Source organism: Enhydra lutris, unplaced genomic scaffold, assembly GCF_002288905.1.
Source record: "Enhydra lutris kenyoni isolate GAN:26980312 unplaced genomic scaffold, ASM228890v2 scaffoldscaffold13, whole genome shotgun sequence".
NCBI lineage: Eukaryota > Metazoa > Chordata > Mammalia > Carnivora > Mustelidae > Enhydra > Enhydra lutris.
Genome location: NW_019154097.1, coordinates 46245303 through 46259797, shown reverse-complemented (window position 1 = coordinate 46259797; position 14495 = coordinate 46245303). Strand labels below are relative to the sequence as shown.

Genomic DNA, 14495 nt, shown 5'->3' with positions numbered 1-14495 from the left:
GAGGCCAGACGGGCGTGTCCCGAGCCCCTGGCTCCGAGCCCCCACACACAGCTCCCGCAGCAGCCTGCCAGGAGCCAGAGAGCAGAGAGAGGTGGGGAGAGGGTACTGTTGTCATCGGGAGGGAGAGAAAGGGGAGGAGGGTGAGAGCCGAAGCAGAGAGAGACCCGGACTACACGGGGGAAAGGCACGAGACACACTCAGAGCTGGAGGCTGGGGCCAAGGGAGGCATCAAAGGCCCGAGGCAGGCTGCGTGTGAGGTCAGCAGCAGAGGACAGGGTCCAAGCACTCCTTCCCGGCGGGCCCAGCCTCCGGAGGCTGCCCTGCCACTCTGTGTCCCCCAAGGCTCAGACCTTTGTGCAAGATTGCTTGCACACTCCAGGTCTGGGTAACAGGCCCCGGGGGGCTGCAGGCCCTGGGGGGCCCGTGGCGCTGGAGTGACAAAGCACCGGGCTTTGGCACGGGGTGACCATGGCAGCTTGGCTTTCCCCATCCTGCTGGGCTGTCGCTGCGGTTGACAGGGCCATGGGGCCAGCAGGCCCAGCTGTGGCCGGCCACGGAGACCAGACATCTGTCATGAGGCCTCCAGACACACCGCAGGGCTGCCCGACCCTGTCCCCCAACCCCACTCACGCCCCTGTCAGTGGGGTGGTCCCGGGGCCCCAGTCAGAGCACTGGCAGGGCTGCTGGTCAAGGCTGGGGCCACTCCGGGGGGTGGAGAGGGGGGAAGCCAGGGCCTGGTCTGCCCTGGGATTGTCTGTTGCCATGACCACGCGCAGGCCTGGTCCTGGGCCCAGCAGCACGGCGTTCCCCAGCGAGAGCCGTGCGGGTCCATGGGGAATGAACTCGTGATCTCGGCCGGGCAGACAGCCCCCGGCCTGGCCAGTGAATTAGATTTTCCTTAGGAAACTATTCACTTTGGTCATTCATGGTGTCCCCCTCTGGGCCCCGGCAAGTCCTAAGACAGCACTGTGTCCGACAGCCCCAACCCCACCCAGCCGTCGCTGCCCAGTGGCCGAGGACGCTGACCTCACGCCATCCTATCAGTGTGGGAATGGCTGCGTTTGTGTTCCCTGAAGCCACACTTCCTTGCTGCTCGCTGTCACAGCCCGGCCCGCCCTCCCACAGCTATGGGCCAGGCTCACGCTGCTCGGGGCTGGCAAGAACGGGCCACCCAGCAGCAGGTTCCCGGCCCCAGTCCCCTGCCGGACCCTCTCCGGGGAATGGGGAGAGAAGCAGGTAACACAGTGCCCACCATCCCGCTCAGAGCGATGGCCCGGGTTTGAATCCAGACTCCGTCTCTTCCCACCTGTGTGTCCCCGGGTACCCCTCTTCACCTCTCTGAGCCCAATTTTACATCCATTGAAACAAAAGTAGTAATCTCTGCCCTTCCAACCTCATGGGGCCATCTTGAGGAGCGTGAATGAGAAAAGGCTTTATGATCATCAGTTGTTTGGCCGACATTCTTTGCAGACACACAGCAGTCTGCAGTCCTCTGCCCTCGGCTTCATTAGGGTTCCCCTAAGTTCTGGCTGATGGAGGACTCTACTTACTTACTTCCAGGGGTCCCGGGGGCTGTTCCTGGTGGAGTTCCTGGAGGCGTGTTTTACCCAGGTAATGTACACAAAACTTCCACGCACCCAGGTAAGGCAGATCGTGATCAGATCATAAGAGCTGCGCCCCGTGGCAACGCAGATGGGAAGGACACGGGCGCGCCTCCCGCAGCAGACCCGTGAGCCCCTCTAAAAGCCGTCGGCGTGACACTTCTACAAGGACTCGAGCATAAATTCTTTGAGAGATGAAAGACAGCATTTGCTTACAAGGCCCTACGGAAGTGGACATCTTTATCCTGCCCCCCTCAAACCGTGAAACCCACTCTTGAGAATCCGTTCAAAGAAAATAATTCAAAGGTAGAGAAAAAGAGAGATCCCGAACAAGGTTTATCAGAGGGTTATTTGCAAAGGCATAAACCAAAAATCCCCCCTGACTGGAAGGTGTGATTGAGTCAAATCCGTCCTAATTAATATACAGCTACTGAAAAATATAGCAGTGCCCTACCTGCTCAACCAGACAGCACAGTGCTTTTCCAGCTGCTAACAATATAAAGGCAGGGACCACGTGCAGCTGGAGACTGGGAACACCCCGGAAGATAAGGGGGAGAACGGTGCAGCTCTGGCATGGGGGTGGGGGTGGGGGGGCGGCACGTTTTCTTTTAATTTAAGGGGAAAAAAAAGCATCATGCTTTGAAGTAGACTGAAAAATCAAAAGTAATATTTTCAATACTTAGAAAGTATTGGAGGGGCACTTCCAGGGAAGGGGACCCCTGGATGAGCAGGGGGAGGTGCCCGGAGAGGGCGTGGAAACCCCGCCCCATCCTCCAAAACTTGCCTCTGCCCCCCGCCCCCCACCCTGCACCTCTTCCATCTGGCCTTTCCTGGGTTACATCTTTTCATAATAAACAGATGATCTAGTAAGGAAAAAGAAAGAAAAAAGCATCTGAGGGTTCAGGACTGACATGAAATGAGGGCAGCTGCCGGTTCACTCCCAGACACAAAGAGGCACCAGGCTGTTGGCCCAATGGGGAAACTGAGGCTCACAGAGGTTAAGGGCTGCCCAAAGCCACGTAGCTAGGCAGTGAGGAACTTGACCGTGGATCCGTGGGCAGCTTTCTGGCAGAGACACTGATGGTTCTGTCTCTCTCCCTCTCTCTCTCTCAACACAGGTGCTGGTCTCGGAGGTCTGGGAGGAGGAGGTAAGCTCAGAATCCGAACTTGGTTCCTCACCCATGGGGTCCGGCTGTCACTCGGGTCCACCCAAGTCCCCCGGGCTCAGAACCCCAGAAGGCCTAGACATCCCTCAGTCTACGGACAGTGTCCAGTTGGGAGAGACTTGCCAGAACCCACTGCCCTCCCAAGTCGCTCCCCCAGCCTCTTTCCCTGGTGGCCTCCTTTCCCCCGGGTTTTGACCCTCCACAACACCCCTGCAAGGTCTTCCGGGGCTGGGAAACGGAGTCTGAGACAGTAGAAACCGTAAGTCAGGGCTGAGACTAGGCTTCCCGCCCACACATCCAGACCCCGGGCTCCCGGCGGCTCCCTGGCCAAACGGGAGGACCATCCCCATGAGCTCTTCTAGGATCTGGGGAGTGAGACACACACACCCCGCCCCTGCATTGCCCCAGAGAGAGAAATAGTAGAAAAATCTCGGCCTGGGTCTTCTCATTCACTCCCATCTCTCCGCTCTGCAGCTCTGGGGGCTGGAGGCAAACCACCCAAGACTGGTAAGACCTGAGGCCCCAGGGGAAGGGGAGGGGAGGGCAGGGCAGGGCCTCCAAAGTTGTGAACCCAGGGAGGGAAGCAACAGGCCAGAGGAGGGAGGGGGGTGGCGAGCAGCAGCTATACTCTGGCTGGGGCTGGGCCCCAGGACCTCTAGGAGTAGGAGGCTGGATGTCTTCCCGGGGTGGGGAGGGGTCTGGGGTCTACCCTGCAAATACCCATGGGCCCAGCTTCCTGGAGAGCCCCCTTGGCACAGGGTTGCAGAAACAGCCCCCAGTGCCGGGGTGGGGGGCGGGGGAGGCAGGGCCCGACCTTCCAGTGATTACCAAGCCCATGAATGTCACTCTGGTGCTGACCCTGATGGTGGGCTCCAGACCCTGCCTGGATGGTCCCCTGATCCCAGACCAAGCTTTCTCCAACTTCTAGACATCTCTGACCTCAGTGACCATTGGAGCCCTTATCCCAGCCCCGGGCTGAACCCTGACCCAAAACCGAGGCCTGGACTTAACCCCAGCCCAAACCCAGATGCTGGGCCCAGATAAGCTCCCCTCCCGACCAGGCAGGCCCCTTCCATCTGTGTCTAGACCTTGGAGGTTTCATCTGGCTCCATCTGTCCAGGCTTCTGCCCATGGGGCCCAGATCTGCCACTGAGGTTCCCCGTCAGCTCCAAAAAACACACCCCCCAGGAAAAGGGGAGGGCAGGTCCCTCCAGGAAACACTGGCAGATAAAGAGCAGGTGGAGGAAATGGTCCAGATTTATGGCCCCATCAGCGTGAGATGTTGCACATGTAGGCTTGGCCAGCCCCTCCACCCCACCCCCTGCTCCGCGTCTCCCCGGCTCTGAAGCCAGAGGCTCCAGGACACTTTGGAAATGCGACGGCTCTTACGAAATCCCAGCGTTCGATGATCCAAGTCCAGATGAGTCCACAAGACCCAGATCCCACTTCTCTGCAAGCCCATCTGGGTTGTGAAACTCCAGGGCTGGGCCAGGCGAGCGCAAGAGAAGAGAAGACAGCAGGAGTCCTGGGCCAGGGCTCTCCTGGGGTCTGTAGGGGTCTGCTAGGCCAGGAGCCTTGGGGCTTCACTGCTGGGTCTGCCAACACCTGCACCCCATCTTCCTGGAGGGGCAAGCCGTCCTCAAAGGGTCCCTGAGGGCAGGGAGACAGCGGAGGTGTGGAAGTAGGACTCTACTTTGCCGGGAGAGCCCACTAAGGACTTTACTTCGTGGGGGTCATGACTGCAAAGCTGGGGGGTGCGGTGAGTGGATCCCACCGGCAGCAGGAGAACCCGTGGCAGGTGGCAATAAAGCACCGACGGGAGACCGGGACCGGGACACATGCCCACAGAGGACAATCAGGGATGAGAGCTAAATGGAGGTGTTCGTGGGTGAAATGCTTAGTGTAGACATCCGAAGGAACCTCGGGCTCGGGGTGAAGGAGTAGACCATAAGGGAAGTCAGAACATGACCTTCTGACGGTGAGGGCCCAAGATCGTCCCCTCTCAGCCTCAACACCCTGGGCCATAAAGGCCCAGCTCTGGTCACAGTGCCCACCTCCCTGCCCCTCCCGGAGCAGCTCCACATGGCCTGGCCTCGGGGACGTCCGGGCCTGCCCAGGCAAGATGGAACGGGGCACAGACGGCACGTGTCATGCTTGGGAACAATTAATCCCTTGACAAGTAGAGGGTGGGTGGGCTGGCAGACGCTCCACGCGGGCGTCCGAGGGCTGGGCATGCCTGGACTCTCGGTGGGGGCCCAGGCAGTTGGGAGCGGCACCACCCACGCCCGCCGGCACCAGCTGGGGGCCAGCCACCGGCTGGGCAGGACCGGAGGGAGCTGGGGGACACCCACTGGGTGCCCTGGCAGGTGGCACACACTATGTGGTTTCTGCTCCCAAGCCCACGGGTGCCAGGGAGGTCGGGGACCTGCTGGCCATTCCGTAGGTGGGGATACTGAGGCTCTGAGAGGGAAGTGACGTGCTCCCCCCATACACCGAGTAGGGAGAAGCAGCCGGGTTCAAATCCAGGGCTCTGTGACTCTGGGAAGAGAGAGGGTTCCAGGGGCCGGGCCCCGGGGCTCCCCCCGGCTAGAGTGAGCTCCTCACCTCTCTTCTCCTTTCCAGGGGCTGGACTCCTGGGGGCGTTCGGGCCAGGTGAGTCCCCGGGGAGGAGGGCGAGCAGGGGTGGGACTGGTAATGCAGGAGGTGACCCCGGAATCAGACAGCTGGCGGGGGAGCATGGGAAAAGGGCAGAGCCTGCCCACCCCACCAGCCCCAGCTTCTTCCCACTTCCTGTTGGGTGCCTAGCTTCTCTTCCCAGCCCTTCTGTGGGCAGGAAAGGCCTGAGCCTGTTGCCTGCCCTCTTGGAGCTCAGGAAACGGGCTTGGCCTGAGAGCCGCTGGCAGCACCGAGGAAGGGCAGGGCCTTCGGTGTTAAGGAAACACAGGCCCAGCTGGGCACATACTGCACCTGCCTGATAGGGAGAGGGGCCGCACTTAGAGACCCACCTTTCAGAGGGGCCGGCTGAGTTCCAGACCCGGTCCGCTCAGACAAGGGAGAGATGGGATGGGAAGGGGGACCACACCCAGGGAAAGCCAGGTAGACCCTCTGGGGCTCAGCCCTCCCCCGTGCCTGGGGTCTGTCCCCAGAGAAGCCTGCCCCTGGGCTCCGGACTGGAGCTCGCAGGAAAAGATTCTCACAGAATTGGAAACAAACCTGGCTCGACCTGGTGGTGAACTCCGACCTGATTGCCCATCGGTCCCGGCCAAAGCCGTGGAATGTCTTCTGGAGGGGGAGAAGGAGCAATTGGGCCCAGATGTGGGAAGGAGAGAGCCAGAGGGACCCATTCGGATTCTCACAAACGTTTTAGCGTCCGTCTGCAAGTGGGGAGGCTCCTGGACAGCAGGGCAGGCTGGATAGACATACAGACGGTGGGAGAGGAAGGGGCTTCCAGATAGAGGGGAGGAGGAGCGAGCTGAGCCAGGGGACCCCTACGAGGAAGCAGCCCAGGCCTGGGGGGAGGGGTGTTGATGGTAAGACCCCTGCTGGGCACCCCCTTTTGCTGACAGGCCTAGGGGAAGCAAGGTTTGGCCTGGGGGTATGAAGGGGCGTGGGTCATTGCTATCACGCCAACATGGCAACCAGAGGCGGGTCCCTATTTTATCAGGATCGAACCCTCAGTACCACCTGCTGGAGTCCAGCTTGGCTGTGGGCACCGCACACGGTCCTGCTCGGTTCCTAATCCCCCTCCCCAAGACCCTTCCCAGGCCCAAGAACGACGCCAGCACGCCAGTCTCTCCTCTCCTCACTGGCTTGGTCTCCTTCTCCCCGCAGGTGCTGGTGGGCTCGCAGGCGCTGGCCTGGGGGCAGGTTAGTGTGGACATCCAGGCAGCATGCCCGTCGAGGGGCCAGAGGCCAAGCCCAGGGCATCTATTCGGTGGAGAGGGCAGCTGGGGTTCAGGGATGGTGGGCCGGGCCTGTCCTGGGGCAAGAACTGGAGAGAAGCCCCAGGGACCATCTCATTGCTCTCCATCCCCAAACCTGGCCCTGGGAGTGGGGGTCGCTGCTTGGCATGGAAGCTACCTGAAAGGCGTCTCCAGGGAGAGACAGGGCCCAGTGGGGCTGGGGCTCAGAGCCTCACCTGGTCCTCTGCTCTGCAGGGCTCGGGGCCTTTCCCGCAGGCACCTTCCCAGGGGCTCTGGTGCCCGGCGGAGCAGCGGGAGCTGCTGCGGCCTATAAGGCAGCCAAGGCTGGTGAGTGTTACCCCTGGGGACAGGCCGTAAGCCCGCTGGCCTCTGTGAGCTCCCAGCTTTGCTGAGACCCTTTCCTGGTAGGCAGGCGGGCGGGCAGAATTCTCAGCCCCAATCCACCGGGCCTCGGGGAGGCCACCAGCCGGGGCCAGACCTTAGTATGGGGCCTTCAGCTGGCGGCCCAGGGCCCTCCTGCCTCCTGCCGTTCCTTGCGTGACCCCTGGCCTCTCCCACTCCCCACTCTGCAGGGGCTGGGCTGGGTGGTGTCGGCGGTCTTGGTGGCGTCGGCGGCTTAGGAGTGTCTACAGGTATGGTGGGGAGAGCGGACTTGCCCAGGGGAAGGCCGCAGGCCCGGGCGGACCCCACTCTGATGCGCCCCCATCCCATGCCAGGTGCGGTGGTGCCTGGGGCTGGAGCCGGGGTCGGAGTCGGAGCCGGAGCGAAGCCTGGGAAAGTGCCTGGTCAGTGTGCAGTCCCCGGGGGACTGGAGGGGGCCGGGCAGGGAGGGAAGAGGTCCCCCCTCTGCACCAGACCAACGGGAAGGGAGAGGTCAGGCAGCAGCGGGCAAGGAAGCCAGCCAGGCCCCATGCATGGTAACCTGGCAGAAATGCCGGAGAGGGACCCCGGCCTACCCTCCGGGCCCTTCTTCCAGATCTTGGACCAGAAAGGGACCTCAGAGCCTCGCTCTACGGCAGGCACTCAAACGCCAGACGGGTGCGGGGTGGGGGACAGGCAGGGCGGAAAGGCCCGTGGCCATCCCGGCAGAGCTGGGCTGAGCCCAGGCCACGCTGACCCCCCCATCTGGTGCTTGCTCCCCTGCACCCAAGCCCTTGAGGAAGTGACTTCAGGTTGAACAAAAGGCTGCCTGAGTCCACACAGCAGGGAGGGAACATCTGGAAGCTGTTAGCCCAGAGGTGGGCCGAGCCAGCCATGTAAACAGGCTCCAGGAAACAAGATAAATCCACACAAGAAAGAAGGGCTTGCAGATGACTTCCGAAACTCGTCGGAGACCTGCGGCCACTGCGCTTGGGTCTCCGGCGACATCCCCTGGGCCCCGGGGCGGCTGGGGTCTGGGAGCCCCAGAGCCGCTCCGGAGATACGGGCCCGGGAAACCTCTGCTCACAGCTCAGACCTCTTCTCTCGGCCACAGGCGTGGGGCTGCCCGGCGTCTACCCAGGCGGAGTGCTCCCAGGCACAGGTGAGGGCCAGAAGAAGGAGCGGACCCCAGGGCAAGGAAAGAAGCCGCCGGCAGGCTCCCGGGTGGCCCGTGACCTCCCCAGCCGGGCCCTGACCGGCTCTGTCCCCCTAAGCATCAAAGCTCAGACCAACGGACAGAAGATGACCAGAGTCATCTTTCCCCACAGAGGCTAGCCAGCTTCACCCCTGTCCCCAGCCCTGATCCTAGGCCCGAACCCAGACCATCGTCACAGCCCAAGAAGGGCCCCCTCCCCCCGCCCTGCCCGGGGACACAGCAAGTCCTAGGGTAGCCAGCTCTTTCCTAAAAGCTCTGAGTCACCAGGGGGCCCGCCCAGCACATCCGCCCTGCAGGAGACCCCCTCTGAGCTGCCCTCTCGCCCTCCTTCCCCTAACAGGGCCTGGCCACCCCACCCGGCATGTGACCTCCTGAATTCCCCCAAAAGCCCAGATTCAGCCCGCTGTGAGGGATTTACTGACAGAGTGTCTGTCCCCACCCCCCACTCCACTGTCCCTCTGGCTGAGGTGGCCCAGCCCCAGTGGAGACAGGAGTTGCGGGGGGAAGTACCGACCCTTTCGCCTTCTCCGGGGACGGTGGGCAGCGTGGCTACAAATTACCTCCAGTTTAGCGAGAAGGCCAACTGAGGCACAGGCTTGAGTGGCAAGGACATGGGATTAAAACTCAGGGCTTCTGACCTTGGGTCAGACAGGGCCCCACGGCCACATGGCCCCTCACCCCCACCCCGTGAGCCGTGCCCCTGGCTGATAGTACAGAAGCTCAGCTCTGTGACCCGGGGCAGGTTGGGGGCCCGCAAGGCCTGTCTTCCCACACGTCACTGCCAGTTCCCTGCTTTGCCCCACAGGAGCTCGGTTCCCGGGTGTAGGGGTGCTCCCTGGGGTTCCTACTGGAACTGGAGTCAAGGCCAAGGCCCCAGGTACGCGTGCGGCCAGCGGGCTGGGAGCCCAGGGCGGGAATCCCCACCCTCCTTCAGGCCCCTGTAGCCCTGGGTGGGGGTGGGGATGGGGACTCGGGGCTCAGAGCCCTCCGGGTGCGTGCCTCTGGGGCTCCAGCCCGGGTGTAGCCGGCCGAGATGGGCAGCACCCCTCTTGGAGACCCCCAAGTGTAAGCCGGGAGGTCCAGGCAGATGGAGCCATGCTCCAGTCGGCCTGTCCCCCCACGGCTGCCTGGCACCATTTATGGGTCCCTTGGTGCCCAGGGCCCATGGGGGTGGGGCTGAGCTGATGGCTCCTGTCCTTGCAGGTGGAGGCGGAGCTTTTGCTGGAATCCCAGGTGAGGCAGAGTGGGGTGTCCCCCCCACCCCCTCCCACCTCCAGCGGGTGGGCAGGCCAATAGAGTAGCCAGCCAGGCAGGGAGGGGTCCTTGACCTGGGAGGGGCTGGGCACCCGACATCCCAGCAAGGCCTCCGGCTTCCCTCATGCCTACCGCCCCAGGCCTTGGACTGGCTTCAGCACAATGTGGCCTCAATCACAGGCCGCTTACCCAACCCCAACCCCTCCGTCTGTGCCAAGTGCCGTGAGAGCTGCAGGCCCGGACGGTGGCCGAGCCCCAGGGTGGGGGAGAGAGTCCTGCAGTGTCCCGGAGGAAGTGGCCTGGGGCACTGAGGAGGGCCAGGGTGACCGGTGACAAAGAGGCAGGAAGACAGGCTGGGTTCTGGAGCTCCCTCTGAGCGGAACGTGGATCATGAGGCTGACGGGCTCCGCGGGGCTACTGGTCCCCTCGACCGGGACCTGAGCTCGCTGTCCTTGTTCCCACAGGAGTTGGACCCTTTGGGGGCCAGCAGCCTGGCGTCCCACTGGGGTACCCCATCAAGGCACCCAAGCTGCCAGGTGAGTCAGAAGGAGGACTCGGGACGCACCACTCCCCGGGCCTCCCTGCTGAGAATCCAGAGTGTGGGGGACGTCTTTGTCGCCCACTGGTGTCTCTGTGAGGCGGTGGGGAAGGGGGTGGGGAAGACACCTGAGTATGGACGCCCACATCCTGTCGCCAGCAAGGGAGGCCATCCTGTAGGAGCCGGCCTCCTCCACACGCACAGGTGCAGAGAGCCGTAGCCCCCGTAGGAAACCACAGATGTTGACGGAAAGACCCCTCTGACGTCAGCCCCCTGCCCCCGCCACCAGTTCCCGTCCATCGGGAGGCTGACAAGAAAGAGACTCGGATTCTAGGGCCGTGGCAGGTCCTGGATTTGTAGGGAGGGGGTATGCCCTCAGCCCTGGAGCAGGGGTGCCCTCTCCCTCCTCCACCCAGGGCCTCTGCCCTCCTGAGAGCCTCTGAGAGCAGCTCGGGAAGGTTCTCAGGCCTCAGTACCTGGGAGGCAGGGCTGCCTACCCAGAATAGGGCTGTCTTTTGCCAAGGAGCAACCCCTGAGGCCACCCTGCCCCCTCTTCAGGTGGCTATGGACTGCCGTACAGCACTGGGAAACTGCCCTTTGGTAAGTGAGAACCCCCTGAAGGGATGGGCTTTTCTAGCTCTTTCCAGTGGCGGTGGCCTGGCAACGGGAGCACCCAGCCGGGGATGGGTTGAAGGCTGGAAAGGGAATCCCATAGAACTTGGACTCAGACAGCCTGGTTCTCGACCCTGGCCCTCACGTTTAGTCCCAGGCCTTGGGCAAACCAGTTTCTTCATCTGTAAAATGGGAACAAGTACCCCACACCCATTTGTGTTTCCTTTCACGCTGGCTGGGAGTGAAAGGGTAGAGACTCTGGGCAGCCTGACCCCTGAAGGGCAGGGCCGGGGGGCCGGGGGGCTGGGGGTGGGCAGCCACAGTGAGATCGGCGCAGCGGCCCACTAAGCCTCTTCTATTTCACAGGCTATGGGCCGGGAGGAGTGGCTGGTCCTGCAGGCAAGGCTGGGTACCCGACGGGGACAGGTAAGGACACCCTCAGCCAACTCTCAGCCCAAGGGGCACCAATCGCCCAGGCTCCAGAGCCCCGGGGGCTGGCCAGGGTCTCTCCAGGATGCACGCCAGCCCACCCTGCATCCAGACCCCAGTATGAGCCTGGAGGACCAACTTGGGTGAGGGCAGCTCCCTCAGCTCTGTTGCTAGGAAGCCCCTCACCCAGCGCCTTTTGAGAATGGGTTGGTTCTCGTGGGGCTGGAGCAGGTGGGCCCTGGAAGTGCATGAACACGGTTTTCAGCGTCTCTCTCCTTCCCCTGCCCTAGGAGTGGGCGCCCAGGCTGCAGCGGCAGCAGCTAAAGCAGCAAAGTTCGGTGAGTGAGTGCGCCTGCCAGCCCCGCCCCCGGCCCCCAGCCTCTCCATCCCTATTATCACTGAGAGCCTGCCCTACAGAGAACTAACCAAGGCAGCCCCTTCCCTCGACCATTTATCTAATGTTTTCAATACTGCCCACTCCTCCATTTGTCCATCTACTCATTCTTTCTTCCATCCTTCTCTCCAACCATCCCTATCCATCCCTCATTCATCTTCCCATTCATCCATCCATCCATCTGTCCATCCATTCATCCTTCTTTCCATCTCTCCATCTATCTATTCCTCCCTCCATCTCTTCATTCATACATCCATCTATCCATCCCCCCATCCATCTACCCTCCATTCCTCCCTCACAGTTCCATGCCTCTCTCCTTCCTTCCATCCCTCCATCCTTCCTTCCATCCTTCTATCCACACATCAATCCCTCCCTCTTTCCATCCTTCCATCCCACATCTATCCTTCCCTCCCTCCTTCCACCCATCTCTCCTCCATGAATCCCTCCTTCTTTCCATCCATCAATTCCTCCTTCCTTCCATCCACCCATCCTTCTATTCCTCCCTCCATCTCTTCTTCCATCCCTTCATCCACCCATCCCCCACTCCATCCATCCATCACTCCGTCTATCCATTCCTCTCTCTCTCCACCCATCCTTCCATCTATCCATTCCTCCTGCCATCACATTCATCCATCCACTCATCTACCCATCTCTCCACCTCTCCATTCATCCATCCATCCATCCATCCATCTCTCCATCCATCCATCCATCCATTCATCCATCCATCCATTTCAGAGACCAGGGTCAAATAAGAGCTCTGCTAGAAAATGCAGGCACTATGGTGGGAGTCGAGAAAAGGGAGACATTATTTCTACATGGGGGAAATCAAGACGGTTTCTCAGAGAAGATGACATTTGATTCTGGAGTTTGCCATGTGGTTAAAATAGGAAGGAGAAGTCCAGGCAGAGGGGATGGGTACTATGATGGTTAGAAGGATAATTCTAGGTGGTACCTACATGAGTATTTAAACCATGTAATTGTTCAGTATCAATGTCATGTGTATTACAAAACTTCTATCCTGCTCCTCAAGCCCACGATCCCTTGGCCTGCAGATGTGGCGTAGCCTTCCCCATGCCTGTGTGCTAGGCAGAGTGAGCATCCATGCCCCCCCCCAGCTCACCCCCCAGTTCAGAATCACATTACTGGGGTTGAGATCCTTGCCTTCACCTCCAGTCCCAGGGGAGCCCCTCCTGTACCCTGATGGGACAAAGGATGTCTCCCCACCAGCCCAAGGGGGCAAGAGTGAAGGGAGAGCAGCAAGCTGAAGGCCCGGTCCATGCAGGCCCCACAGGCCCTCCCTCTAGGCCCCCAAGGCTGGAGGGGGTGGCTGGAATGTGGGAGCAGGAGAGTGGGGCGACAAGGGGCTGCCAGAGCCGGGCAGCCAGGCGCTTGGATTACAAACTTGGCCGAGTGTTCGGAACACAGGGAGGGGAAGCCTTGAACATTCCTACAGGGGCCCCTCTGGCCCGGGGAGCGGCCGCTTGTGGTTTCTCAGTATGTGGCAGTGATTAGAATGGGATTTGTCTGAAAACATACAAGTCCCTTAATGAGCGTGCTGAAATGGACATTTTGGGGGTGAGTCAAGGAACAGTGGGGTGGGGGCCTCCTCATGCAGGCCCAGCCGGAGATGCTTGGGCCACATTCCCAGAGGAGATTGTGCTGGTTAAAATCCCAGCATCCGAGCCACCTTCCTGCACGGCCTCTGGAAGGACACTGGGAGCCACATGTTCACGGTCCCCTTCCCACCAGGTGCCGGAGGAGCCGGGGTTCTCCCTGGTGTTGGAGGCGATGGCATTCCCGGTGGGCCCGGCGCAATTCCTGGGATTGGAGGCATTGCAGGTGGGCATCTGTCCAGCAGGGGCTGGGGGCATTCTGGAGGGGGCCCCAGGGAAAGGGTCTCACCCTCTGTGCCCGTCTCTCCAGGGGTGGGGACTCCAGCTGCCGCAGCCAAGGCCGCCGCAAAAGCAGCTAAGTACGGTGAGTGCCCCGGGGGGGCGTCCAGCCTGGACCCCAGTGCCCTCAGCCCCCAACCACAGGGGCCTTGGACAGCCCAGTCCTACAAGGCTGGGTAGACTTGGCCTCCGTCCATCTCTGGCAGCCTCTATCCCCCATCTCCCCAAACATGCAATGTTCCTACCTCCCTGCCTTTGCCCATGCTGGCCACTCTTTCTGGAAGACCATTGTTCTCCACGGATTGGCCCACCTTGGGGGTGGGGATGTCCCATGGAGCACCTGGCTTCTCCCCTCCTACCCTAACGCCCACCACCGCTGCACCCACTGCCCAGGGGCCCAGCAGAGAGACTGGACTTTGCTTTAGACCTAGATGGTGGTCTTCCCATCCTCAGATCCAAACCCTCAGAGCTCCGGGCAGATTCCAGCAGGCCTCCCTGCCTCTCAGATGGGTGGGATCCTGCCCTGGGACCTGCCACTCCCACAGCTCCCAGAGCTGTGCCCTTGGAGGCCCTCTGAGGTTCCCACAGGGTCCAGACCCTCTCCTTCCACAGGAGCTGCTGGAGGCGTGGTGCCCGGTGGGCCAGGCTTTGGCCAAGTAGGCGTCCCAGGAGTTGGAGTCCCAGGTGTTGGGGTCCCTGGTGTTGGGGTCCCTGGTGTTGGGGTCCCTGGTGTTGGAGTTCCAGGTGTTGGAGTTCCAGGTGTTGGAGTCCCAGGTGTTGGAGTCCCAGGTGTGGGTGTACCAGGTGAGCTGGGCTGCACGAATGCATGCGTGGGCACACACATGTAAGAGAGAACTATTGAAACCATTGATACGACTTTTGGATTGCCCCTAATACCTCACCCAGCTATCCTCTTCTCTTCACACCCTCAGCCATGCCTCGTCTTCTCTTCCTTGGGCTATAACGATCTCCTGATTAGTCCCCACCAGTGTCGAGTTTTCTAATTCATCTTTTGGCTGTCAGTGTGTGTTCCCAGCTCTTAGCTGAATAGGTGCTCAGTAATGGTGGGTGGACGGATGGATGGATGGATGATGGCGAGATGGATGGATG

The 14495-nt window shown here is 61.3% G+C and overlaps 1 protein-coding gene across 1 annotated transcript in view; it reads left to right on the top strand.

Moving 5' to 3' along the window:
• LOC111145490 (elastin) overlaps positions 1 to 14495 on the top strand; it is a 30320-nt gene that overhangs the window by 4554 nt on the left and 11271 nt on the right. Inside the window, exons 2-19 of the mRNA XM_022500384.1 lie at positions 1561 to 1611; positions 2720 to 2749; positions 3242 to 3274; positions 5390 to 5419; positions 6599 to 6634; positions 6925 to 7017; positions 7263 to 7322; positions 7407 to 7475; positions 8165 to 8212; positions 9072 to 9143; positions 9470 to 9499; positions 9985 to 10056; positions 10617 to 10658; positions 11037 to 11096; positions 11390 to 11437; positions 13243 to 13332; positions 13417 to 13470; positions 13998 to 14189. Coding sequence (XP_022356092.1) covers positions 1561 to 1611; positions 2720 to 2749; positions 3242 to 3274; positions 5390 to 5419; positions 6599 to 6634; positions 6925 to 7017; positions 7263 to 7322; positions 7407 to 7475; positions 8165 to 8212; positions 9072 to 9143; positions 9470 to 9499; positions 9985 to 10056; positions 10617 to 10658; positions 11037 to 11096; positions 11390 to 11437; positions 13243 to 13332; positions 13417 to 13470; positions 13998 to 14189 — 1110 coding nt within the window. The remainder of the gene's footprint in view (positions 1 to 1560; positions 1612 to 2719; positions 2750 to 3241; positions 3275 to 5389; positions 5420 to 6598; positions 6635 to 6924; positions 7018 to 7262; positions 7323 to 7406; positions 7476 to 8164; positions 8213 to 9071; positions 9144 to 9469; positions 9500 to 9984; positions 10057 to 10616; positions 10659 to 11036; positions 11097 to 11389; positions 11438 to 13242; positions 13333 to 13416; positions 13471 to 13997; positions 14190 to 14495) is intronic.